We start from the raw sequence: 26710 nt of genomic DNA on the forward strand, positions 1-26710 counted from the left end.
TCTTGATTGATGGATCATTTGTTCTTACACTTTTACCTGAATGTGGCTCCTTTTTTTGAAAAAACTTCCTTATATCCATTATGAACCTGGCTGTCTCTCTGTACACACACACACACACACACACACACACACATACACGCACAACAGGAGTTATAAGGTTAATGGGCATTCAGTCAGTTAGCTAGTTAGTATCCATTTCCAACAGGACAGTGGTAACCAGGGGCGATTCTAGTATCAGAGCTTTGGGGGTGCTGAGCACCCAGAGTGATGCCCAGCCAGGCAAGATAAACTTTACTCGTCACAATGAGACTTCTTCCCTGTCTCTGTCAGTCCCTGCATCCTTAAATGTCTCCAGTTGTCTCCAGTTCCCTCTGACTGTCTCTTTGGTGCATTTAAACCCCTGTTCCTCCCTGTCTTCATCGTCTGTTGTCTTCGTCTCTGTTATCAGTCATCATAATTTTACCATCTCTGTGCAAGTCTGCAAATTTCTTTATTAAATCATAAGATTCATCAAGTCTCTCTGCCTGGGTCCTCGTCACAAAACATGACATTGTTTTGTACATTTTAACACAATCCCCACATTTGTGAAAGAAAATCAAAACAGTTTTTAAAAATCTGTCAGCCACCATCGCTCTGGCAGCAACGGCGCTAGAGCATTGACTGTAGAAAACATGGACGACGCGACAGCTCCCCAAAAATGAAGCCAAAACGTCTCTATCGCCCCCTGGTGTCTGGCTGCAATATAGGTCAGCTCAGATAGAGCGTAGGCTCTGAGAGGAGGGCCAGCGTTTACGCTACGAACACACGACCGAGTGTTTTAACCTGACAGCCTGAGGTGTTCTTCAGTAAACTGGACTACCCGACAGAAGTACCCGAGGCCCCGCTGCACTTTTTCGGTAAGTTAAACGTGTTTGTAAGCTAATCCGTAACTACCGTCCTTAGCTAGCTCCTGAGACCTAGCTAGCTATAATGAGGACTCGGCTGTCAGGGTTCGTTTAGCTGTGCAGGTGAATTAATTTACTAAAGAAATCAAAAGAAACGCCCCGGGCTGCTCAGTCACTAATTACTGTTACTGCACTTTTATTAGTGTGAATGCTTGTCAAAGCATTCACAGTATTGTTCTTCTGTTTCTTTATTATTATTATATTTTATTCTTCCGTACGTTTTTTGAAATCCTACTCCTTCAAAACCGTTCAACTTAGAAAAACCATTCAAACACCGTTAGATTCCTCTTCTTTTGGACATGACTGCTTCTATTTTTCACATTTTTAACATTTATATTTTTAATTTTATTCAACTTTTTTCAACAAAAATTTCCCATGTATTTCAATGGGGAGACCCTTCAAATCCTCATTCAACTTACTCATTTTTAAACTCTTACTACTTCCACATACATTGACATAGAGCCACCATTCAAACTTTAAAACGAAGACAAGACATTCAACTATTCAACTTGTATTTATCTTTTCAATATCTATTATACTTTTTCTTCAGTTCCAGTTTAAGTTTCATGATGTTTTTTCAGCCGTTTCAGAGTTTATAATGAGTGTGTATGGGACGGAATGTTGGGGCTAGAGTGAGACAGCTCAACTGCTAGAGTGAGAGGAGCGAAAAAATTAATCTTAAAATCTTTTCTTAAAACTGTTGCTCTGTCCGCAGCGTTTGCTCTACAGGTATGATTTTACCCTCAAAACGTAGCCATCGCTGTCCTCTTTCATCCAATGTGTTTATTATTGTACTAGGTGTTATGGTTCTTTCATAAATGTCACCAATGCACAGCCTCCTCCCTCCAACTCTTCCATAGACTCTAATGTTAAAATGGCTCAGAAGGTTCGTTTGAAAATCAGAAGAGCATGGTGTCTTTCCACTGTCACCACGTCCATATAATAAACTCCACAGGCATGAAAACTGAGAATTATGTAGACTAGACATTGCTGGTGCTTACGGTGAAAGAATTTTGTCGATACAACGTGTACTTTTAATTTGGGAAGAATTTGTTTGGGGCTGACTTTTCTGTCTGTGTGTGTATGGAGCCATTGGGTGCAGTCACTATAGCAACCAGGCTCACACCTGCCTGCCTAACGAGCTCTCTCTCACTGTGCCAAGATTCATCTTAAACACTTCTCTTTGAACGACTTCTGTGTCCACAGTGTTTGCTCTACAGCCATCTTTTTACCCTCAAAACGTAGCCATCATTCTTCTCTTTCCAACACCGTGTCTTTGAAAGCTCAGAGATGTAAACTTTTTAAACTGTGTGGATCCAAGTGGAGGGATCACATTTTAGTCATTCAGTGATTCAAAGAATATGAACTTTTAATATTCATTCAGATGTTTTCTGACTCTAAATTTTATTTTCTCATTTCTTAGGTTTTTCTCATTTACCTTTAAAACATTTTCATCTATTTTCCAACTTCTTCTGTGTAAATGTCAGCTTTTAGCAGTTCACCACTTCGGTTTTCAAGTTAAAAATTCAGTTTTTTTTATCCCATTCAAAATTTTTAACTCAAAATTCAGCAATTATTTCATTTCAGTGCATACATTCAGATTCAAGCATTCACACTGCAGTTTCTTCAGAAACTCTCTCTCACTGTGCCAAGAGTAAACCTAAAAATGTCTGCTGCATCTAAGCAGTTGTAGTAAGATTAACGTTTTCAATAGGTACAATAAGAGAGATTTGACAGGGTTTTGCCACAGATTAATAGTTTGTCAGTAGTTAGTATATGCCAACTAAGGAGAGCATTGTGATTGGCACACAGGTTTTTCAGATCTGGGCAGTTTGAGTCAGTTGATGACTTTAAAATCATCCTTTCTGACTGGATAATTAAAGCTCACAGCATCTACCTGTCTGTAGTTGATTTTCCCACATTTTAATTAACGTTTAACTAATCTAATCTCATTTAATGTCTCTGTTTATAGTCTGTATAGTTTATCTCCCCACTAACACACTTAGAGTAGTCTTAAAATAAAACCCACAAAACAGTTCAAGATGAAATACTTTTTATTTGCTCATGTAACGCCAGTTGCCCTGTTTTTCTGTATGTCACTCATTCGCTTATACTCGGGCAAAAAGTACCAATTTATTGCTGTTCAAACTGATGGTCAAATTTCCAAGCACCACCTGAACGCCTCATCTGTTTTGAACCCATCACTGGACCAACTGTTGTTATTCCGCTTTGCTCTCTGCTGTGGTAAGTACAGTATACTCAGTACTGCACTGTTTTATTTTTATGATGGTAAAAATACATGTTTGACATTTAAACTCACATATGAAGTCCAACAGAGTTCAAAGAATAAAGAAAGAAAAAAGAAAGAATAACCTTCGCTATCATTTATATACGTTTATGACGTTTTGCTGTTAGCAGCAGTGCTAACGCTAGCTTCAATGCTAATGCTAGCAACAATGCTAACGCTAGCTATAGTGCTAACACTAGCCTTAGCAGTTGTTAACTGACAAAAAGAATATTCCTGTGATATATTCCTGTGATATGTCTTGGCGGTCAGTGAGACAAAAGTAACAAATGAGCTTTATTATTGCCATTGTGGCTCAGTTTTAACAGTAAGAGTGCTAGCGCTAGCAGTAGCACTAATGCTAGCAGCAGTGCTAACGCTAGCAGGAATGCTAACGCTAGCAGGAATGCTAACGCTAGCTGCATTGCTAATACTAACTGAAGTGCTAATGCTAGCCGGAATGCTAGCGCTAGCAGCAATGCTAAGGCTAGTAACAGTCTAACAGTAGCCTTACATAAGTGGCTATAGAGATTGAAAATGTGACGTCATTCAAGGGTAAAACCGCAAAGAATTCTGGGAACTCGTGGCAAGAGGCACTAGCGCACGCAGGCTTTCAATTGAAATCAGTTACACAGCGATAAAAAGAAACACAAAAAACTGTCAAGAAGCTGTTGTATTATTAACTGCAATAGCCGGTCGCATGACAGCCACGGGAAGCCGACGGGTAAAGAGATCGTTTTTTTATTGGATTACGTCGTTGAAGAGAAATTGTTCGAGCCATGTTTCCGAAGTAAAAAGAGGCGATGGATGGCCTGGATTACAGCCATTCAAAGACCAAATATAACGTCCCAGAACACTCCAGCTCACAGATTAGTTTGCTCAAAACATTTTCACAAAGGTCAGTCTTCTGTTGTAGTTAATACGTCATTTTTTATAACATAATTAGTGATATAGGTTACAAGCAAGTCTGGTGCTGAACAGAAATTGTGGCGCTATGCTCATTTGTTTATTGTGCATAAATAGTGACTTGTGACACAATATTGCGTTTCGCTTCATTTATTACCATGGTACATTGACAAAAACATATACTTTTATTCACAGGATAAAACAGGTTTTTTGTATCACTAATTGCCCAGTACGATTACAGCATACAGTATTATTGTCACTGCTACATTTCTGTAATGCGAACCAGAAATTATTTCCACTACTAATTAATTACCGTTTAGCTTAAAGGTCCTATTAATAAACGGTTAACGAATGTGTATTTATGAAGACGATTTGTGAGACTGGTAAACTTATGATACGTACGATGGTCTTTCGTTCTACACGGTGCATTTCAAGCTCCTGTACCCATCCGTCGGTAAACTGTACCTGGGCTTGTTGCAGTGACCTGAAGTTACTAAACTTCATGAGTGTATGCACTCTCTCCAAGAACCGTATGATTATAAATATGAGCGTGGTGAAAGTTGGGCAGCACGCTGACGTATTTTGTCCACTCTGTGTGCTCGTAAGGGTATAAACCTTTCACTCCTTTGATTTTTTTCCTCGTATCTTTTCTTTGACTTTTCATCAAGTCTGTCTTTGTACGGTCCGGCATTGTTCTCCTTCGTTTTGTACATAACTTTTTTGGGGGGCAAAGAAAAAGCAAGAAGGTATTGGAACCGGAGAATGAACGTTTTGCGGTGCTGCAAATGTTTGCATTTGATGCGGTACTTGGATTTTTTGCCACGAGTTACCGGCATGCAATGCGCGAAAGTCACGTGGTCTGTCAATCTCTATACTTAAGTTAATTAGTTTGAATTATAAAATAGCTGCTGTGTCTGTTGGTGTGCTGTATTATTCTATAACCTGCTGACTATAAGTTCAGTGTATCATGTCGTGTGGGCTTTGTATTTATGTTAGTCTGATAAAACTGTACAGACAACTAACATATTACTTCTCGTCTTACACTTTCAGGAACCTGACTGACATCTGTGCTTTGCCTGGTAGGTAGGCACATACTATAAGAGAAGTAGACCAAAATAAAAAAATAATCTGACTAATATAAGCTTTGATGGGTTCAAACTTTGTGCTAGACCTTTTAAACACAATTTTATAATAAATACACATAAGTGCAGCTTAACAATTGGGCTAAAATATTTTTGTCGTACATTTTTGTAGTCACACTACATGTGATTAGTTAATGATTCACTCAATCATATTTGTATTTAAAAATAGTATTGCTGAATTTAATTAAATATTTATTCTTTTAAAAAGTGCCCAATTATGCAACTTTTTGCACATGGCAGCCAACAACAGTTTAGCTTGAATATTTGTTTTGTCCTTTATTTAGTAGTCACAATTAGTTCAAACAATTACCATGTGATTTCATTTTAATAAAATTATTATTTTTTCTTCTTTTTTGTTCACAGTGTGCAGAAGAAGAACAAGGACCAGATTTCCAGTCTTCTCTCTCACATCCCAACCCCCCAACCCCTCTATCCTCTGTCCTGCTCCACCTGTTGTCTCTGCCTTCTTTCCATCTGTATTTCACTCTGTGGTTTGTGCGAAATTGTGCCAAACTAAGAATCCTATTGCGGTTTGATCTAAAGCCGTGTCTCTCCTGCTCTGTCTGTTCTCTCTGCTAAATTTTCTCTCTACCTGTTTTTCACTCTTGGCTTGCTGCTGAAAAACGCCAAGCCAATAAAGCAATAAAGAGTGCATATTTTGCCTCAACCTATGAACAAACTGAACAAACAAAGAAAACTCTGCGGTTTGATTTAAAGCCGTGTCTCTCCTGCTCTTTCTGTTCTCTCTGCTAAATTTTCTCTCTACCTGTTTTTCACTCTTGGCTTGCTGCTGAAAAACGCCAAGCCAATAAAACAATAAAGAGTGCATATTTTGCCTCAACCTGAGAACAAACTGAACAAACAAAGAAAACTAATTCACGGTTTGATTGTGATTTCCAATCCCTGTCTCTCCTGCTCTGTCTGTTCTCTCTTCTAAATTTTCTCTCTACCTGTTTTTCACTCTTGGCTTGCTGCTGAAAAACGCCAAGCCATTAAAGCAATAAAGAGTGCATATATTGCCTCTACCTAAGAACAAACTGAACAAAGAAAACTCTAATTCACGGTGTGATTGTGATTTGCCAAACTAAGAATCCTATTGCGGTTTGATCTAAAGCCGTGTCTCTCCTGCTCTGCCTGTTCTCTCTTCTAAATTTTCTCTCTACCTGTTTTTCATTCTGGGCTTGCTGCTAAGTTGTGCCAAGCCAATAAAGAGAGTGCATAATATTCTCTCAACTGAAGAACAAACTGTCAAACAAAGACAACTGTTTCAGACAAATAAAAACTGAAATATAAAAACAAAGACAACATCTCCTGGTGTGTGCCACTCTTATCTTGTGAACATATTTTCTAAAGACTAAGAAACACTTGCAGGTGTGTGAAAATGCCAAGGAAGCAGAAAAAGTCACAAGCTGCAAAGCAACGCTGGAAGAAGTTCCATGAGTTTCACAGTGTACCAATATGTGAACAGGCTGAGTTTGATTTTCCTCAGAGCTGTGCAGAAGACAGTGTGTCTGCAAAGATCAATTGTGACAGTGTCAAACAGGCAGGTCAACATGTTCCTGCACATGTACAACAGGTATCTTATGCTGATGCTGTAAAGAGTGGGCTGCAGCATGAATTTAGTGAACAACATGAGGTGTCAAGTGACCCACAGGTGGATTATGCTGATTTTTTGAAAAGAGGCTGTCACAGTGATGTGGCAGGACCATCTCATGCAGAAAGAGTGAACCTTGAAAACCAGCCCTCTGTTACACATGTCTGTGCATCTCACAGCCAGGCACATCCTAAATATGGAGACTCCAGAAACAAGCAGTGCACATGTAACTCACTCACATTTCTTGCATTCCTTCATGAGAATGAAAATATGACTACAGCTGACCTTAATCTGGTCTTGGATAAAGGTGATGTGATGTACAAAGAGGCCAAGAAAAGATTTCCTAAAAATATTCATTTGGCAACCGATGAGCTGCCAGACAAAGTTGATGCTCGCAGGTCTATGTATCATGTCGACATGACACAGCCTTCCCGGTATGGGACATTTGAAGAACCTCCAGAGGAGGCAGTAGATACCTTTCTCAGCTTAGAAGCAGGACTGAGCTGCCTGTTGTCAGATGTGCAGTATGCCTTACTGATTATGAGTGGATTGTGTATCGCAGTGTTCAGATCCACATCAGGCAAATATGGGTTCTTTGATCCACACTCCAGAACACCCAGTGGTCTTCCTCTAGCACTACAGTCACGTAATCATGGTACAGCTGTGATGCTGAAATTCACACTCCTCAGTGACATGATTAAGAGGCTCCAGGATTCTTATGAAATGATGGAGATATCACCCTCTTGTACCTATGAACTGAAGCCTGTGCAGTTCTACAGTATGAGCACAGTCAACCTGAGTGATACTATCACAGACACAGTCTGCAGACCAACAGCTGCCACTGCTGTGGCACCTACTCACTCTGATACAACTGTTGATGAAGCAAACTCCTCTACTCCAAGGAGAAACACAACCAGTGGTCTGACTGAGAACATCTTTTGTCAAATGTCCATTTGTACGCCACTGGTGAAACAAAAAGAAGTCCACATGACTCAGTTCACATCATATGAAGATCAGAATAAACCACCTAATATACCAACTGAAGAACTATGCAGTGAATTAAGTTTCCTTCCATCAAGGGATGCTTTTTCATGTCAATCAAATGCTGCAATAACAAATGTTGCTGCCTGTGATATTTCTGATATAGTTTTACAAAAACTGAAAAAAGTTAATAAACAACAAAGGCACAAAATGAGAAGAAGATTAATGGCATCAGAGAAACCCAGAAATCAGAGAAAAGAAAACCAAAAAAGGAAAGAACAACAAAAGTACGCTTCAAATAAAGAGTACAAAGAAAAGAAAAAATCTTGCACAAGCAAGGCATATAAAGACAATCCTGAAGTCAGACAGAAAAAACAACAGTATATGAAAAGACGTTATTGTGAGAATGATGAATTCAGAACGAAACAAAAACAATATGTTAAAAGACGTTTTTCTGAGAATGCTACAGTTAGAAAGAAACAACAACAATATATTAAAAGACGCTACTGTGAGAACGATGAATTTAGAAAGAAACAACAACAATATATTAAAAGACGCTACTGTGACAATGCTGAATTTAGACAAAAACAAAAAAACTATATAACTAAAAAGTATCAAGAAAACCCAGAATTCAGAGAGAGACAGAGATCTCAAGTGACTCAGCGTTATGCACGTGACAACGCATTCAGAGTAAGACACAAACAACTAATGAAACAACTAATGCGAGACAGGTATCAAAGTAATCTTGCATTCAGGATTATGCACAAAATGAGATGTGCAATGAAAATAAAAAGGAAATACAGATGGGTGAACAGACAAACCCAGGAGAGTGACAACAGTGTGATCAACGAGGCCATATCTGTGTTCAAATCACAAATCAAAGCTGGACCATCATACCCATGTACTGTGTGTTTCAAGGCTTCATTTCCAAACCAAGTGCGACCCTGCAGAAGGTCAAATTATGTGAAAAACCCACAGGTGGTTGCAACATGTTTGACGGGAAGGTTTGTTCATGTTTGTGATGAAAACTGCAGAAATGAGCAGTGCAATGTTCCCGATGAGAGAAAGAGAGAGTGGATTTGTCACACCTGCCACGATCATCTTAAAAATGGATCCATGCCAGCACTTGCTGTTGCCAATAAACTGGAGCTTGCTGATATTCCACCTGAACTGTCTGATCTCAACATACTGGAGAGACATCTCATAGCCAAGTGCATACCATTTGCCAAGATTATTCCTCTTCCCAAAGGCAGACAGAGAGCAATTAGAGGGAATGTGGTCTGTGTCCCATCAGAGGTACAGGAAACTGTTGAAGCACTACCTCGATTGAGAATTAATTCTCAGGTGATGAGAGTAAAACTGAAGAGACGCTTGTCTTACAAAGGTCATCAGCTGTTTCAGACTGTAAGCTGGTCTAAACTTCTGCAAGCACTGCATAAACTCAAGCAGATTCATCCACAGTATAAGGATGTGAGCATCAGAGATGATGCTGAGCTGTGTGATCCAACACTTCCTGATGAAGATGATGATGATGAGGAGGATGATGAAAACATGAATGAGGACGATTATGATGAGGCTGATTTAATGGAAATTGACAGCTGTGAGAAAAATGCACTGAGTGAAGCACAAAATAACAATGAACAGGACATTGACATGTTACCCTGTGATGGTGAAGAATCACATGAACAGATGAGAGATGATTCAGAGCAAGCAGATGGACTGACTAATGGTGGTTTTGCACTCGAGTCCTGTTTGCAGCCCCCTGATGTGGCTGAGGAGATATTATGTTTCAGTGAAGGAATCTACTCTGTTGCTCCTGCAGAGAGAAACAATCCAATAAGTTTTTTCAAAACACCTAAACTGGAGGCCATGGCCTTCCCTGTGCAGTTTCCTACAGGCCAAAACACACTTGATGAAAGAAGGCTGATCAAAGTATCCCCCAGTGGGTATTTCAAATCAAGACTTTTCAGCATTGATGATCGTTTTGCCAAAGACACAAACTATTTGTTCTTTGCACAGTTTGTGACTGAAATACACCTGGCTACTTCCAGCATGACAATACAGTTAAGGAAGGCAAAGCCTCTGACCAGAGATGGGAGAAAAATAACCTCAGGCATGTTACAAGATAAACATGAGGTGGAGAAACTGGTGAGAAATAAAGATGCAGTGAGATTCATGCAGCCTCTGAGAGGAACCCCAGCCTATTGGGAGAAAACAACAAGAGATCTTTTTGCCATGATCAGACAGTTGGGAACTCCCACGTTCTTTTGCACATTTTCAGCTGCTGAAATGCGCTGGCCTGAAGTGATTGAGGCAATAACAAGGCAGCAAGGTGAACAAGTCAATTTTGAAGGACTCGACTGGTCAGCAAAGTGTGACATCCTGAGAAGCAATCCTGTCACAACAATGCGCATGTTTGACAAGAGAGTTGAAGCATTATTCAGAGATTTACTCTTATCTCCTGCACAGCCACTTGGCAAAGTCATTGACTACTTTTACAGAGTTGAGTTTCAGCACAGAGGAAGCCCACACATACACTGCCTCCTGTGGGTAGAAGGTGCTCCTGTGTTTGAGGAGGATGATGAGCAAACTGTTGTGGATTTTATAAACAAATACATCACAGCTCAGCTGCCTGATCCACATAAACAACCTGAACTGTACAAAAAAGTAACAGAAGTGCAAAAACATAGTAAGAACCACACAAAGACGTGCTTTAGGAGTTTAAGCTCCGGGTGCCGTTTTGGTTTTCCTAAACCACCCTGCAATGAGACAATGATCACAAGACCCAGTGAGGATGATGCACTGGAAGTAGAAACAGCAAAGAACAAGCTCAGACCACTGAACCAGCTGCTGAATGAGCCTGAAACTGCTTCTATGAGTTTAGAGCAGCTCTTGGCAAGATGCAAGTTGACGCATGCAGAATATGAGAGATACCTGAATAAAATGAACACAAGGAGTACGATCATACTAAAGCGTGATCCAAAAGACTCTTGGATAAATGGATATAATCCACATCTGCTTGAAGCCTGGAACAGTAATATCGACATAAGCTTTGTTTTAGATGCTTTTGGCGCTGCAAATTATTTAATGAAATATATATCAAAAAAAGAGGGCGGGCTATCTGAGTACCTGAAAACTGTCATTGAGAACTCCCATAAGGACAGTGTAAATGAGTGCGATGAAATGAGAGCCGTCATGCAGGCATATTCAAAGAAGCGAGAGATCAGTGCACAGGAGTGCGTTGCTCGTGCATGTGGTCTTCACATGAAGCAATGTTCACGTGCTGTAATCTTCATACCAACTGATGATAATCCTGTGAAAATGAGTCGTCCCCTGTCAGTTCTGGACAACACAACACCCGAGTCTTCCAATGTTTGGATGACATCTTTGAATGACAAATACAAAGCCAGACCTGAAACACCAGAGTTTGAGGAGATGTGCATGGCAGACTTTGCTGCTACTTGCAGGATTGTCTATGGCCAACAGACAAAAGGTAAAGATGTTTTGCCCCTTCTCAATGAGATAGGATTTGTGCAAAGGCGCAAAAACGATAAGCCTGCTATCATCAGATTTCACCGCTGCTCACAAGAAAAACATCCAGAGCAATATTACGGAAGACTGCTTAAACTGTATCTTCCTCATCGTTCAGACCACGAACTGAAAACACCATCGTTGCCAACCTATCAGGCTTTCTATGGTGCTGGCTGTGTACAGCTACCAGGTACTGACCGTCTTGAGTACGTGCAACACATTGTCAAAAGAAACAGAGAAAAATATGAGAAAAACAGTGAGGAGATCGAGAGCGCTGTTGAGGAATATGAGCAGAACAGAGGTGTGACTGACGAATGGTGTAATCTGGCACCTGAATCAGATCTCGTAAGGTTGCCACTTGTTGAACAAGAAAGAGAGCGAGACAATGAAAATGAACAGGAAGATGTGCCCGACTACAGCCGTCAGGCTGATGCTTCAACAGAAGTCAGAGCCATCAGGGAACCCCCTGCTATTGATCCCACATTGTTACGTCAGATGTTTCAGAATCTGAATAAGAAGCAAGCCTGCATATTTTATGCAGTTAGAGACTGGTGCATTAAAAGAGTCTGTGCTCTACATCCAGAGCAGTTCTTCTTTTATATTAATGGTGGTGCAGGAACAGGAAAGTCACATCTTATCAAATGCATCTACTCAGAAGCATCTAAGATACTGAGCAAAGTGCCCAGATATGCAGACGACGTTGACATATCAAAACCCACTGTCCTGTTAACTGCTTTCACTGGGACTGCAGCATTTAACATTTCTGGAACAACACTGCATTCTCTACTCAAGTTGCCTAGAAGCTTAAAACCTCCCATTCAGGGACTTGGCAATCAGCTGGATGAAGTCAGATCTGAACTTTTGAATGCTGAAATAATCGTCATTGACGAAGTGTCTATGGTGTCAAGACATCTCTTTGCATATGTAGATGCAAGACTCAAACAGATCAAAGGGACTCGGAGACCCTTTGGAGGCATGTCAGTCATTGCTGTTGGAGACTTCTATCAGCTACCCCCAGTGCGACAGTCTAAACCTCTCTGTGTGCACGACCCGGCCGAGATCGACCTGTGGCGGGAGCATTTTCAGATGATCAATCTAACTGAGATTATGCGTCAGAAGGATGATGTTGTCTTTGCTGAGATGTTGAACAGAATTCGTGTGAAAGGAAAGTTGGATGAGCTTTGCGAAGCAGATAGAGATTTGTTGTCACAGGCCATAACTGAACCAGCCCTTTGTCCGACTGATGCGTTGCACATTTTTGCAACTAATAAAGAAGTGGATGCACACAACTCTTCAACACTGGCTCTGCTCCATACTCATGTCATTGACATCCATGCAGATGATTATAGAAAAGATCCTAGAACTGGCAGAATGGCACTTCAAGACAGACCATTGAAAGGAGGTAAAAACGAGTTACCAGACACACTGAAGGTTGCAGAAGGAGCTCGTGTCATGCTCACCAGAAACATTGACATACAAAATGGTTTGGTTAATGGCGCATTTGGAATACTACTTAGAGTAGTTTACTCTGAAAATGACCAACACATCATCAAGCTTGGACTTAAAATGGATAATGAGACATCTGGAAAGAATAACCGCACACCAGCAGATGACATGGTGTACATTGAGAGAGCAGAGGAGAATCTGAAGCAGAAAGGAGTGGTACGAAGACAGTTCCCAGTGAAGCTGGCCTTTGCATGTACAATACATAAGGTACAGGGTATGACAACCACATCAGCTGTTGTCTCTCTTAAGAGCATTTTTGAGCCCGGCATGGCCTACGTAGCTGTCAGTAGAGTGACGTCTCTCAGTGGACTGTATCTTCTTGATATGGAGGAGAAAAAAATATTCACCAACCCAGAAATCACTGCAGCACTTGAGAACATGAGACAAGCCAACCTTGATGACATGATGCCTCTTCTACACGTGAGACAAACACTGAGCAGGTCAGATGTTTTCACCATTGTTCATCATAATACAGAGGGACTGCCAGCTCACATTAATGACATCAAGAGTCACCATGAATTGTGTCTAGCAGATGTTTTGTGCCTAACAGAAACACACCTGCGGGGCTCTTTTGTCGCAGAGTGTCTCCACTTGGAAAATTACAATTTGTTCAAACGCAACAGACACCTGTCCTACACAAACTTTCCCCAAATGGCAAACAGAAGTGGTGGTGGAGTTGCTGTTTATGTGAAAAGTGACATTCAAGTGCATGAAAAACAGTACATCCATAATGTAACTGACCTTGAATTTCTGGCTTTAAAGGTTGAAGCACCAGTCAGTGCACTGATTGCAGTTGTGTACAGACCTCCAGACTACACTCTGAGGCCATTCCTGAAAAACCTGGTAAGCCTATTAGACTCACTGGAGATCATGGACTGTCATCCCATCATAGTTTGTGGTGATTTTAATGAGAATGTTTTATCCAGTGCAAACAAACCAATCCTGGAGCTGTTTGAGTCTAGGGGATACGCACAGGTCATCACTGCCCCTACCACAGAGAAGAACACACTGCTTGACCTAATTTTCATTTCTCAGCCAGAGCGATGTCTCCATTCTGGAGTCATGAAGACCTACCATAGTTACCATGACCCTGTATACTGTGTATTGTCCTGTGATGATTCATGATTTAGATCTTTGAATACAGTAAGTAATTTCTATATTTTTGAATGACATAAGAAAGTAGAGCGATATTTAAAAGTTGGCTTAAGAAAAAACGCCCTGCATTGCAGTATAATGTTTGAATTATTTTACATAAAATACAATTAAATGAATTAAGTAATGATATCAGTAAAAGATGACAATTTTATTTATTACAGAAAATCTAAAAATCACCTACAGTAATCTATGAATGTCAGAAAAATCAAATATACCAGTTTAAAACGAACAGTGTAGGCATATCCTCTCTGCAGCCAGGCTTCAAAATCCTGCCAGGCTGCCCCAGTCTCACTGTGGCTGGGAGGGAGGGAGGGTGGACCAGAGGATTGCCCAAACAACGCATATATGTTCAACAGCTTCTTCGTTGTTTCTGGGAGAACAACACAGACTAAAGGTTTAAAATACCTAATTACAGCAATAATGACAGTTAAGCCACTTTATGTGTGCCTTTATTTTAAAATACTATTTACAAAAATGTTATTGATTTTAGTTTGTTATAATCTTTAAACTTCTTCAAAAGTATACGATTATATTTTTGGACAAATCTTACGATGAAACATACATTTTTATGAGCTTTTATCATGTTTCAGCCAGTGCATTTATCAGGGTGTGTCTGGGTCTGGGATGATAAATGCACTGGCTGATAAATGCACACTTCTGGCCAGAAGTGTTTCAGCAGTGTCACATATGTACTACATATGTGACACTTGCTTTCTGTTACCAGCTGATACCCTACATTTGTATAGACATTGGATCTTGTGAGGCTGGGGAGTTGAGTGGGTAGGTGGGAGTTGAGGGGGGGGGGGGGGGGTGCGGTGGGAGGTTGTTAGGTTTTTGTTTTTTTGTTTTTTTTAAGAGAGACACAGTCCTCCTGTGTCTTCTTCAAGCTTAAAAGCGTAAAATCCAACAGTGTGAAGCACATAGCAGCCAGAAACTGTAATGCCACAGATCAGAGAGGCTTCATCATCACCATCTTCGCCGTACAATCAGAGCGTGAGACTTCCCATCTGGAGCACAGGAGACATTCTGTCTTCCTTCTACCTTGTCCCACAAGCAGTCGGTGAGATTTACTCGCATCAAAAAGGGTTAATGACATAATTTCCATGAAAACATGTATTAATTTTTTGTAAAGTGTTTAAATTGTGTTTTCACCTGACCTTAGGAGTGTAGATTGTAATGTCTGTACTCAGGTGTTTCCCTCTGTGATCCATCCCTTTCAGAGCTGAGACACTCAGGACTGAACAGACTGCACAGTTTCTGTGACTGAGCCTCCAAAACACCTTCTTTGAAACCACACATGATAGAAGGGCTTTATATTTGCAGCAGCACTAATACAGGTATTCAGTTTATTACAGGATGTGTTTGTTTCTTAAGACCAGCTCTAAGTGCACACTACCTAACATATACACCTTTCTGTTCATTACAAACCAACTACTCTGGATCATATGGCCAGTTGGCAGGAATGTTGCTGCAGGAAAACATCCCTGGAGATCACCATCATTATCAGACTGACTGTGCCTCCTCTGTGCAGTGTCAAGATCCTCCCTAAATGAGTGTGTAAGTTAACATTTTCATTATTTTATTCCCTTTGACAAGACAAGTATCACTGATATTTACATTTACAACTACATATGTTCCTGTTTTCTGCTCTTCTTTCAAGGCCTCAGCTATCCTGCTTCTGTGCTGCTTGCCACACATCAAACACTGGCCAGATGACAGGGAGGATCCACTCTGAAGTCACTGGACATGATGAGGATCATCTGGGACTTTATAGTTTCACAGAAACGTTGTGCTCTTTGATTACAGGTTTTAAATGGACATAATGACTGCCTCTCTCTGATCAACAGGCTAAAGGATTGTTTTCATTATTAGAGCTCTGCAGAATGTATGCTTATTTACTATTTCAACACAGAGCAAACCTTTATTTATTTATTTAACATATTTTTATTTGTTTTAATGTTGAATTAACTGTGGGGATTTTTTTCAAGTGGGCACTCGGGATGTCATATGACCAGAAATGTGGTAACTGGAATTCAACAGTATGGAAAAAAAATTGCTAAGAACAAAACACACACAAAAACCCCAAGAGAACTCAAATTCATTCCATGTAATCCAATCTAAAACATTTTAAACTGCTGAACAGCAAAACAAACAGTGTTTAAAAAAAAAAAACAGTGTTAACAGAATGATTATGATGAGTTTTTACCAAAGTTTCAGGTCACATGGCACACCTAGTGTGTAGTGTGGGGTATCAGCTGGTAAGTATAGGTTTTTTCATATTTGTGTCCTTAGAGTTCAGATGGATAAAGCCTTGTGTATAATAATTAGTCATAAACACAACTCAAAGGCAGGGACTTACTGAGATAACTAAATTTGGGACTTTGTGTCTGAGCCCAGGTTAAAACACTGTGTAAAAAAGCATTTAGTGGCATGGCTGAACAATGCTGTAAACTAATGATACTTATTTATCCATGTTCACAAAAAGGACTAATGTGTTTATTTGATTATTTATATGTGTTAAACTGTGTCACCACCTTAGGCTTTCATTTGAATTTACTCAAAAATCTCTATACAGTTCTCTTTTACCACTGTGTGGACTCTGTTTACATTAAAACACAAAAAAGAATGAGTAATAAAAAGATGTGTAGACAGATCAGTAGATTAAGTAGACTGATAGAAACAGCTGTTCAGCCATGTTCTAAGAAACCAACACAATTTAAAGGTTCAGGATTGTGGTTTTAAAAGTTTTCATGTATTTCATATGTTGCTTAATATTTTTATTTAGTTATTTAATTTAGTTATTTTTATTTATTCTACTAGTCTTTTTCAGAAAGGAGCTGTAAAATATGACTTAAGATTTTTATCTTATTTTTTTATGACATACAAAACAAATTGATGTATATAATACTATTAAACATAATATACACAATATGTCTGAAAAACATTATGCTGTATATTAAAGTTTGTATTTTCTCCAGAATGTTTGTTCATCTTTTAAGTTCATTTCAACAAATTAGTTTTTACATTTTTACAAGTTATTTTTTTATGAATTGGAGATTTATAATACATAATTCCACTCTTTAAGTGATTAGAAGAATATAAACTTTTAATATTAATTCAGAGGTTTTCTGACTCTAAATTTTCTTTTGTCAATACTCATCTTTTTCTAATGTTCAGCTATTTTCCAAATTCTTCCTTTGTGTAAACGTCAGCTTTTAGCAGTTCAGCACTTTTGTTTTCACGTTAAAATTTCTGTATTTTTCCTCTCATTCAACATTTTTAACTTAAAATTCAGCAATTAATTCATTTCAGTGCATACATTCAGATTCAAGCATTCACACTGCAGTTTCTTCAGAAAATGCACTTTCTAGTTGTGTGGATGCTTTAAGGCATCCACACTATTGTTTTCCTGTTTCTCTTTATTCTTTATTATTATTATTATTCTTCAAGTTGCTCCGTTTTTTTCGCCGTTTAACTACTTCCACAATTTTTATGCTATTTTCACCATTCAAACTTTAAACTATTCTGCTATTTTTGCTAATTCCTGCTATGATTTTTGCTATTTATAACTATTATACTTTTTAAAATATTAAGCTTTTTTCCTTTAATTTGTCCCATTGAAATGAATGGGAAACTTCTGCATTTCTGCTAAAACTTGCTCGTTTTTGAAACTTAACTACTTCCTCATACTTTCACATAGAAACTCCATTTAAACTTTAAAATGTTCACAAATTATTGGGCTATTGATTTATGATTCAGCTTTTTCATATCTGTTACCGTTTTCATCATATCCCTCTTTAAGTTTTGAGTTTCATCTTTGTGATTTTTCACAAAATACATGGGTTGTTATGGTTGCTATGCACTTGGTTCTAAGTGAGGCACTTTAAGTTTCGCAGTCTTCTCTTCATGTCCGAACAACTTCTTGATACTTGCTCAATTTTCACTCAACCTCCGCAAATTATACATCAAAACGTAGGTATTTTTGCTGGCTTTCAGAAAATGTCACTATCATTGTTGTGGAATTTATAGAATTTTGGCAAATCTCCTCAGACCAACACAAAGTCTCAAAACTCTCCATAGAAAGTCAATGGAGAGTTTGTTCAAAATCACCGCTTGATTTCTGTAATGAGAGGCATATTCGAATCGTCATATCTCCTTAACGGAGCGAAGTTAAGACATGAGGCTTGTCCCGATATATCTTCAGACACTCCTGACGCTCACAATTCAAGAATTATTTTCTCACCTATTACCATTTGGCCATGAATTACATTTGTTTGAGGGTAGGAAATTCGTCCTTCGCTCAGATTTCTTCAGCTTTCAAACTCTGGAAATGAACAACTTTTTTCTCTCGTCATATCTTTTTAATGGATTTCCACAAAGACCTGAAAATTTCCATGACTGTTCACCAAAGCCTGCTGTCTCTTACGGTGAAAGAATGATATCGATACTCCAAATAGATTTAGAGTTAGAAAGCGTTGTTTGATGGCAAGTCAAGGCAGTTTTTGCTTCGCCTCTACTCAGTTATGGTGCATTACAAGTCAAATATCTTTAATAATTCATATTTTAATGATAAATTGTCAACACTTGAAGATTCCCCCATCTCTTCTGAACAAAACGGTGTAAGAATGATCGTTCTAGCCCCTACGGTTAGGAAATTATGGTCATTTGTTTGAGTTTAGTCCTCACTATGAGAAATAGACTGCAAAAATCCTGCCTCTCTGCTGCGTGTGTAAAAACGGCTGCACCTGTTTTGGCGGGAAAAAAGTACACAGCCTCTCTGATTGGTGGATTCAAATTTAGCAGCTCCCAGGCTGCTTGACTGACCTAAAAACTGGCTTCTCTCTTTCTGTGTGTGTTATAGTATTTCTAAATGATAGTATTTCTGCTTTTTATAGTATTTCTGCTAAATGATAGTATTTCTGCTTTTTATAGGATTTGTGCTTAATATAGTAGTTCTGCTTTTTATAGTATTTGTGCTTAATATAGTATTTCTGCTTAATTATAGTGTTTCTGCTAAATTATAGTATTTCTGCTTTTTATAGTATTTCTGCTTTTTATACGAATTGTGCTTAATATAGGATTTGTGCTTAATATAGTATTTCTGCTAAATTATAGTATTTCTGCTTTTTAAGGTATTTCTGCTTTTTATAGTATTTCTGGTTAATATAGTATTTCTCCTAAATTATAGTATTTCTGCTACATTATACTATTTCTGCTTTTTATAGTGTTTCTGCTAAATTATAGTATTTCTGCTTTTTATAGTATTTCTGCTTTTTATACGAATTGTGCTTAATATAGGATTTGTGCTTAATATAGTATTTCTGCTAAATTATAGTATTTCTGCTACATTATACTATTTCTGCTTTTTATAGTGTTTCTGCTAAATTATAGTATTTCTGCTTTTTATAGTATTTCTGCTTTTTATACGAATTGTGCTTAATATAGGATTTGTGCTTAATATAGTATTTCTGCTAAATTATAGTATTTCTGCTTTTTATAGGATTTGTGCTTAATATATGTCAGGGTTCTGGGTCTGAGCAACCCAGGATCCCTGAGCAGTTATGGACTAGTTATATGTATTACTATTAGGGTTGCCAACTCCCTGAGAAATAAATAAGGGACACCTGGTGGCCAGGGCCGGGCGACCCAGTTGTCTTCACCCTTCCCAGTGTGGTGAATTTTTTAGCTCTTTTTTTGTGTGTGAAATTATTTTTTTAACCATTTGACTTGAATTTGATTTAAGTAGATGCATATTCTTTGTGATATCAACACATGGGAAACTAAAATCATTTAGCCATTTATTTTTTAGCTCAAAATGACAACATTAACACAATAAAACAGGTCTCTTTCTTAAACAGAAGCCTGTCATACTTAACTTTTGAGAATAAAAGTAAATCTTTCTTTAAAAGAACTCTGTCCTGCTTAACCTAAAATTATATAAATTAATAGAAAACAATAGAAAGAAAAATATTCTTGTAACAGTGCACATTTAGTGCATTTAGTGCAATTGGCTTCAGTAGAGGCATTTTTTCAGCTTTTGCTCCCGTTTGTAAACCCACTTGTTCCCATGATTACGCATCATAACTCATCATCATTATTCATCTATGTATGAATAATGATCTATTATTACTTTTATACTTTTATTACTTCTAACCCTAACCCTAACCCCTAACCCCTAACCCTAACCCTAATCATTGTTGGATAGATGATTACAACAAATAGATTACATCTATTTGTTGTAATCATCTATCCTTGCAGTTGTTTATTACACAAAATAAATTATATTATCACACTTCTGGCCACATAGCGCTGATATTCACTGCACATGCCCATTTTAACCTTAACCAGAGGGTTTAAAAACAAACAAACCAGTGTTTACATACCATATCTGCTTCTGCCGTGGCCTGGTGGACAAAAATTGGTTAAGGGTTCCCCGAGCTTTCACGCCCCTCATGTTCTTCATGTGCCCACCATTAGAAGCATGCCTATGGAAAAAGTGCGCCGGCACACAGTGCAGTGCGCTTTATTGGTGTTATCTTGCACTTTTCCAGCCAGGTGTTTTCCTTTTCCCATTCTTTCCTGTACTTTTGTAGCCTTTTTTTCTTTCTCTGAGAGGAACAAACATTGCTGGTCTAATGCTGGGCTTACACTGTGCGATTTTTGGCCCATTTTGAGCCGATTTTTGAGTCGTGCGACCAATTTGGTGATCGGCCCGATTTTGGCCTTCATCGTGCATCGTGTAGTATACGTGGGGTAACGAGAAGCGATTAACACCTCACGACCAGCTCCCGATCATCAATAGCTCGTGAGGGTGTCACTGCAGCCGCTCACACTGCTCACACGCAAACACGTAAACGTCGGTGAAAAAGACGGAGCAGCACGGCTGTGCGGCGTGTGATCTGGACACAAGCGATGGAGGCACAACTTGTAGAACTTTGGAAAGCTCATCCGAGCCTTTTCGAAGTGGCATCACCAAATTATCACGACCACAACAACCGTGAAAATAGTCGGATTTACATTGCTGCTCAATCACAGCTGCCTGATCAGTGTTTTTCATTAGCAATTTAGCAAAGTTGATGGTGGTGTGTGTCTGTGTGACAGATTTTCTGTTATAACCTTCATTTTATGGAGGCACAGTGTGAGCACTCAGGTCGCATCAGAGCATCGGGCGGTATAGTGTGAGACCCTGCATCGTGACCTACGAACTTATAACCCATGCGAGCCAATCGTGCAGTTTGAAAATCGCACAGTGTTTGCCCAGCTTCAGGTGTACTGTCGTCTGAGACCGCAGTGTCGGCGTTTGTTTCCCTGTTGGCCATGCTTTTTGTTGTGGTCATCTGTTGTCTTCCGGTATTTTCTCTGCAAGCGACCTTTCCTCAACCAATGAGATGAGCGGTAATCTGAATTGTCATACTCGAATTGTCATAAGTGTGCTGTCAGCTCATTGGTCACAAAGCAGGAGCGGGGCTGGGAATTATGTTTTCAAACAAAGTGTTAATTACATTAAAACTTATAGACTACTTTTGATTCTCACTGTATTACGGGACAAAGTGCGTCCCTTTTCAGCTCAATACGGGACGTGTACTTTTGTTTCTAAATACGGGACGATTCCGTTTTTTAAGGGACGGTTGGCAACCCTAATTACTATATATTTTTGGTGTTGCTTCCCCGTTTGCTCTATGCTTGTACATATGTGGAGACACTTGTTAAATTCCCCTGGCTGGTGGACTCCCTCAATCCAGTTGTCCTGGACTTCCTGCTTTCCACCCTCCACCTCCACTTTCCTCCTCAGGCTGCTCACCGGCCCGGACCGCTGGTGGATTCACAGCCTGAGATGCCGGCCCCGACGTCTACACGGAAACGCCGTTCGCGCTGCCGGCTTTCCTCACCGCAGCCTAATCCACGAACTTCTCAAGAGTCGGCTGTGGTGAGTAGTACGGACAATTTTCCATTTCCCTCACCATCTGTGTTTGTGTCTGCAGTGGACGAGCCGACAGCGCAGGTAACATCACCTCGGTCAGAGGTCTCCACACCACTCGCTGCTTCAACATCTGCAGCTGTGGCACCGCCGTCATCTCACCGCCTGCAGTCACCCTTCTGCCATCTTCTTCACCGGCTGCTACGTCGCCACCCGGACCTGCCCTGCCCGAGCAGGAGCTCGGCGAGCCGGAGGAGCTCGCACTGCCCGAGCAGGAGCTCGGCGAGCCGGTGGAGCTCGCACTGCCCGAGCAGGAGCTCCACGAGCCGGTGGAGCTCGCACTGCCCGAGCAGGAGCTCCACGAGCCGGTGGAGCTCGCACTGCCCGAGCAGGAGCTCCACGAGCCGGTGGAGCTCGCACTGCCCGAGCAGGAGCTCGGCGAGCCGATGGAGCTCGCACTGCCCGAGCAGGAGCTCGGCGAGCCGCTGGAGCTCGCACTGCCCGAGCAGGAGCTCGGCGAGCCGGTGGAGCTCGCACTGCCCGAGCAGGAGCTCGGCGAGCCGGTGGAGCCAGCGCCGCTGCCGGAGGAGCTCAGCGAGCCGGTGGAGCCAGCGCCGCTGCCCGGCGAGCAGGAGAAGCCAGCGCCGCTGCTCGGCGAGCGTGTGGAGCCCGCGCCGGAGCTCGGTGAGCGGGTGGAGCCCGCGGCGGAGCTCGTTGAGCGTGTGGAGCCCGCGCCGGAACTCGGCGAGCAGGAGAGCGGCTAGCAGGAGAGCGGCGCTTTTTTTTGCGCCGCTGCGGGATGCGCGGTCTGACTTTGGGACTGTGACCTGGGAGGGTTTGTTGTTTGTTGTTTTTGCTTGTTTTGGTTCTGGCTACTTAACCCTTAAGCTACTTAAGAGAGTCTTGGAGCTCCCACCGACGCGGGATCATTACGTGAGACTCCACGTCAGTCATCCTGTTGTGCTTGGTTAGTGTGTGTGTATGCCCGCGATTGTATGTGTCCTGACGGCTGCTTCTATTGTGTCCCCAGGAGAGGGGTGGAGTGCCAGACAGCAGCCAGCAAGGGGAGGGCTGAGACACGGGAGCGGAGAGCACAAACACTGGGAGAAGACACGACACGGGAGTCTGGGGAAAGCACGGGAATTTGGTGTTATTTCCACACACTGTAAATAAACGCACTGTTTATACACAGAGCACCGCGCCTGGGTCCTCCTTCCCCACACCCCCCACGGTTTGCCATGCCATACCATGACAATATAGTATTTGTGCTTAATATAGTAATTCTGCTTTTTATAATATTTCTGCTAAATTATAGTATTTCTGCTTTTTATAGTATTTCTGCTAAATTATAGTATTTCTGCTTAATCATACTATTTCTATATATTACTGCCAGGTGCCCAGGCAGCCAATCCTCTGTGAGAACTGAGACACTTAGCCCTGAAATTTACATATCAGGGCCTGCACGGCTTCCCAGCCAGCCAATCATATCTGAGGTCTGCCGTTTCTTCTCTTGTCATGTCTCAGCGACGGTTGTACAAAGAGCAATGAAAATCACAGTCAAAGTACACCAAAGTCTGCTGATTCACCCAGTACAAGAATTATGCTTCTAGTCCACCTAGTTTTTGAGTTACATGACGTTTTGTAACTCCAAAAAACGGCGTTTTTCGCCTCTCACCGCGATCTAATTCTGACTGCTCATCACCCTGTTTTCCAGGCGCCCGGCTCTCTTTCCCAGTGGCGCAGTTGGTAGTGACATGGGTCTGCAAGCCAAAGGTCGTTGGTTCGATTCCACATTGGGCAACGTGTTTTTTTCCCTACAAATTAATACACTATCACAGACCAGTAATTCATATTCATCATTTATTATAATTCTGCAAACTTTTATCATTTTACCAGCTTTTCTAATATGGACCTCACATTCTTGTTAACACTCCATGGCACAAATACTGTTCCCTTTAGGCTCTGTGTATGTGTGTGTGTATCAATATTTCTCCCATTTTAAAGTATTACTCCACCATAATTGTATTTCTGTTAAATCAAAGTACTTTTACTACATCTTAGTACTTCTGCTCAATCATAGTATTTCTGCTAAATCATAGTATTTTTGCCAAATCATGGTTTTTGTGCCAAATCATAACATTTGTGTTATGTTATAGTATTACTACTAAGTGGAGGAATTTCTGTCATGTTACAGTATATGTGCTGATTACAGTATTTCTGCTAAATCATAGTATTTCTACTATATTATATTTTTCTTTCTAAATATAGCATTTCTGCTATATAATTGTATTTCTGCTATGTTATAATATTTGTGCTAAACCAGAGTATTTGTGCTGAAACATAGTATTTCTGCCAAATGATAGTATTTCTGTCAAATTATAGTATTTGTGCTAAAACATAGTATTCATTTAAAATTACAATATTCATAGTTCATCACAGTGTCTCTGGTAAATCACAGTATTTCTGCTATGTTGTACTATTTTTCTAAATCATAGTGTTTCTGTAATGTTTAAGTATTTTTGGCTAAATATATTCTTTCTGTTATCTTATACTATTTCTCCTAAATTCTTGTATATTTGAGAAGTTATCATGTTTCTGGTAAGTTACAATATTTCTGCCAAGTTCTGCTATGCTATTGTATTTCTGCCAAGTATTATGTTTCCTCTAAGATATTGCAGTTCTGCTAAGTTATTACTTTTTAGCAAAGTTCCTTTGCTTCTGCAAAGTTTTTACAATTTCTGCAACTTTTCAGCTTTTTCAGCTAGTTTTTGCAGACAGCTTCAGCTTTAAAGCATCCACACTGCATTTTCGCAGGAAATGCAAATTTTTCTAGTTATATTTTATTATCTATTCCGTACGTTTTTTGTACTCCTACTCCTTCAAAACCGTTCAACTTAGAAAAACCATTCAAACACCGTTAGATTCCTCTTCTTTTGGACATGACTGCTTCTATTTTTCTCATTTTTAACATTTATATTTTTAATTTTATTCAACTTTTTTCAACAAAAATTTCCCATGTATTTCAATGGGGAGACCCTTCAAATCCTCATTCAACTTACTCATTTTTAAACTCTTACTACTTCCACATACATTGACATAGAGCAACCATTCAAACTTTAAAACGAAGACAAGACATTCAACTATTCAACTTGTATTTATCTTTTCAATATCTATTATACTTTTTCTTCAGTTCCAGTTTAAGTTTCATGATGTTTTTTCACCCGTTTCAGAGTTTATAATGGGTGTGTATGGGACGGAATGTTGGCGCTAGAGTGAGACAGCTCAACTGCTAGAGTGAGAGGAGCGAAAAAATTAATCTTAAAATCTTTTTTAAAACTGCTGCTGTGTCCGCAGCGTTTGCTCTACAGGTATGATTTTACCCTCAAAACGTAGCCATCGCTGTCCTCTTTCATCCAATGTGTTTATTATAGTAATAGGTGTTATGGTTCTTTCATAAATGTCACCAATGCACAGCCTCCTCCCTCCAACTCTTCCATAGACTCTAATGTTAAAATGGCTCAGAAGGTTCGTTTGAAAATCAGAAGAGCATGGTGTCTTTCCACTGTCACCACGTCCATATAATAAACTCCACAGGCATGAAAACTGAGAATTCAGTAGACCAGACATTGCTGCCGCTCACGGTGAAAGAATTTTGTCAATACGACCTGTACTTTTCATTTGGGAACGATTTGTTTCGGGCTGACTTTTCTGTTCATTTTAAGCAGCAAAAGTGAGGGGCATGTCTGTGTGCGTGTCACACCTGCCTGCCTAACGAGCTCTGCCTGCCACTCTGCCAGGATTCATCTTAAACACTTCTCTTTCAACTGCTGCTGTGTCCACAGCGTTTGCTCTACAGGTATGATTTTACCCTCAAAACGTAGCCATCGCTGTCCTCTTTCATCCAGTGTGTTTACTATTGTACTAGGTGTTATGGTTCTTTCATAAATGTCACCGATGCACAGCCTCCTCCCTCCAACTCTTCCATAGACTCTAATGTTAAAATGGCTAAGAAAGTTCGCTTGAAAATCAGAAGTACAGGCTGTCTTTACACTGTCACCACGTCCATATAATAAACTCCACAGGCATGAAAACTGAGAATTATGTAGACTAGACATTGCTGGTGCTTACGGTGAAAGAATTTTGTCGATACAACGTGTACTTTTCATTTGGGAAGAATTTGTTTGGGGCTGACTTTTCTGTTCATTTTAAGCAGCAAAAGTGAGGTGCATGTCTGTATGCCTGTGTATGGAGCCATTGGGTGAAGTCAATACAGCAACTAGGCTCACACCTGCCTGCCTAACGAGCTCTGTCTCACTCTGCCAAGATTCATCTTAAACACTTCTCTTTGAACGACTTCTGTGTCCAGAGTGTTTGCTCTACAGCCATCATTTTACCCTCAAAACGTAGCCATCATTCTTCTCTTTCCAACACCGTGTCTTTGAAAGCTCAGAGATGTAAACTTTTTAAACTGTGTGGATCCAAGTGGAGGGATCACATTTTAGTCAATCAGTGATTCAAAGAGTATGAACTTTTAATATTCATTCAGATGTTTTCTGACTCTAAATTTCCTTTTCTCATTACTTAGGTTTTTCTAATTTACATTTAAAACATTTTCAGCTATTTTCCAACTTTTTCTGTGTAAACGTCAGCTATCATAAATTCTGCACTTTTGTTTTCAGGTTAAATTCTGTTGTTTTTTTGTTTTTTTTATTTCATTCAAACTTTTTAATTTAAAATTCAGCAATTAAT

At 39.9% G+C, this 26710-nt stretch overlaps 1 protein-coding gene across 2 annotated transcripts; it reads left to right on the forward strand.

Annotated features, from left to right (window-relative positions):
• The first annotated feature begins 2621 nt into the window (after window positions 1–2621).
• On the forward strand, window positions 2622–17023 carry LOC146504628 (uncharacterized). 2 transcript variants are annotated; one of them, XR_014868678.1, is made up of 5 exons: window positions 2622–3188; window positions 5185–5213; window positions 5640–13731; window positions 15264–15600; window positions 15704–17023. XR_014868678.1 is itself a non-coding variant. In XM_085130646.1 (3 exons), exons 2-3 carry the CDS (start codon window positions 6658–6660, stop codon window positions 15267–15269), a joined length of 7080 nt encoding a protein of 2359 aa, XP_084986772.1. In that variant the 5' UTR covers window positions 2622–5213; window positions 5640–6657; the 3' UTR covers window positions 15270–17023. The 2 variants fall into 2 exon arrangements, 1 of the variants encoding a protein (XP_084986772.1); XM_085130646.1 differs by having other exon boundaries at window positions 2622–5213; window positions 15264–17023.
• Window positions 17024–26710: the final 9687 nt, after the last annotated feature.

This window comes from Neolamprologus multifasciatus, chromosome 14 (genome assembly GCF_963576455.1).
Source record: "Neolamprologus multifasciatus chromosome 14, fNeoMul1.2, whole genome shotgun sequence".
In the NCBI taxonomy this organism is placed as follows: Eukaryota; Metazoa; Chordata; class Actinopteri; order Cichliformes; family Cichlidae; genus Neolamprologus; species Neolamprologus multifasciatus.

What these genes read in the sequence shown, in the direction of transcription:
- LOC146504628 (XM_085130646.1), top strand. Translation starts at nt 6,658, where the DNA reads ATGCCAAGGAAGCAGAAAAAGTCACAAGCTGCAAAGCAACGCTGGAAG.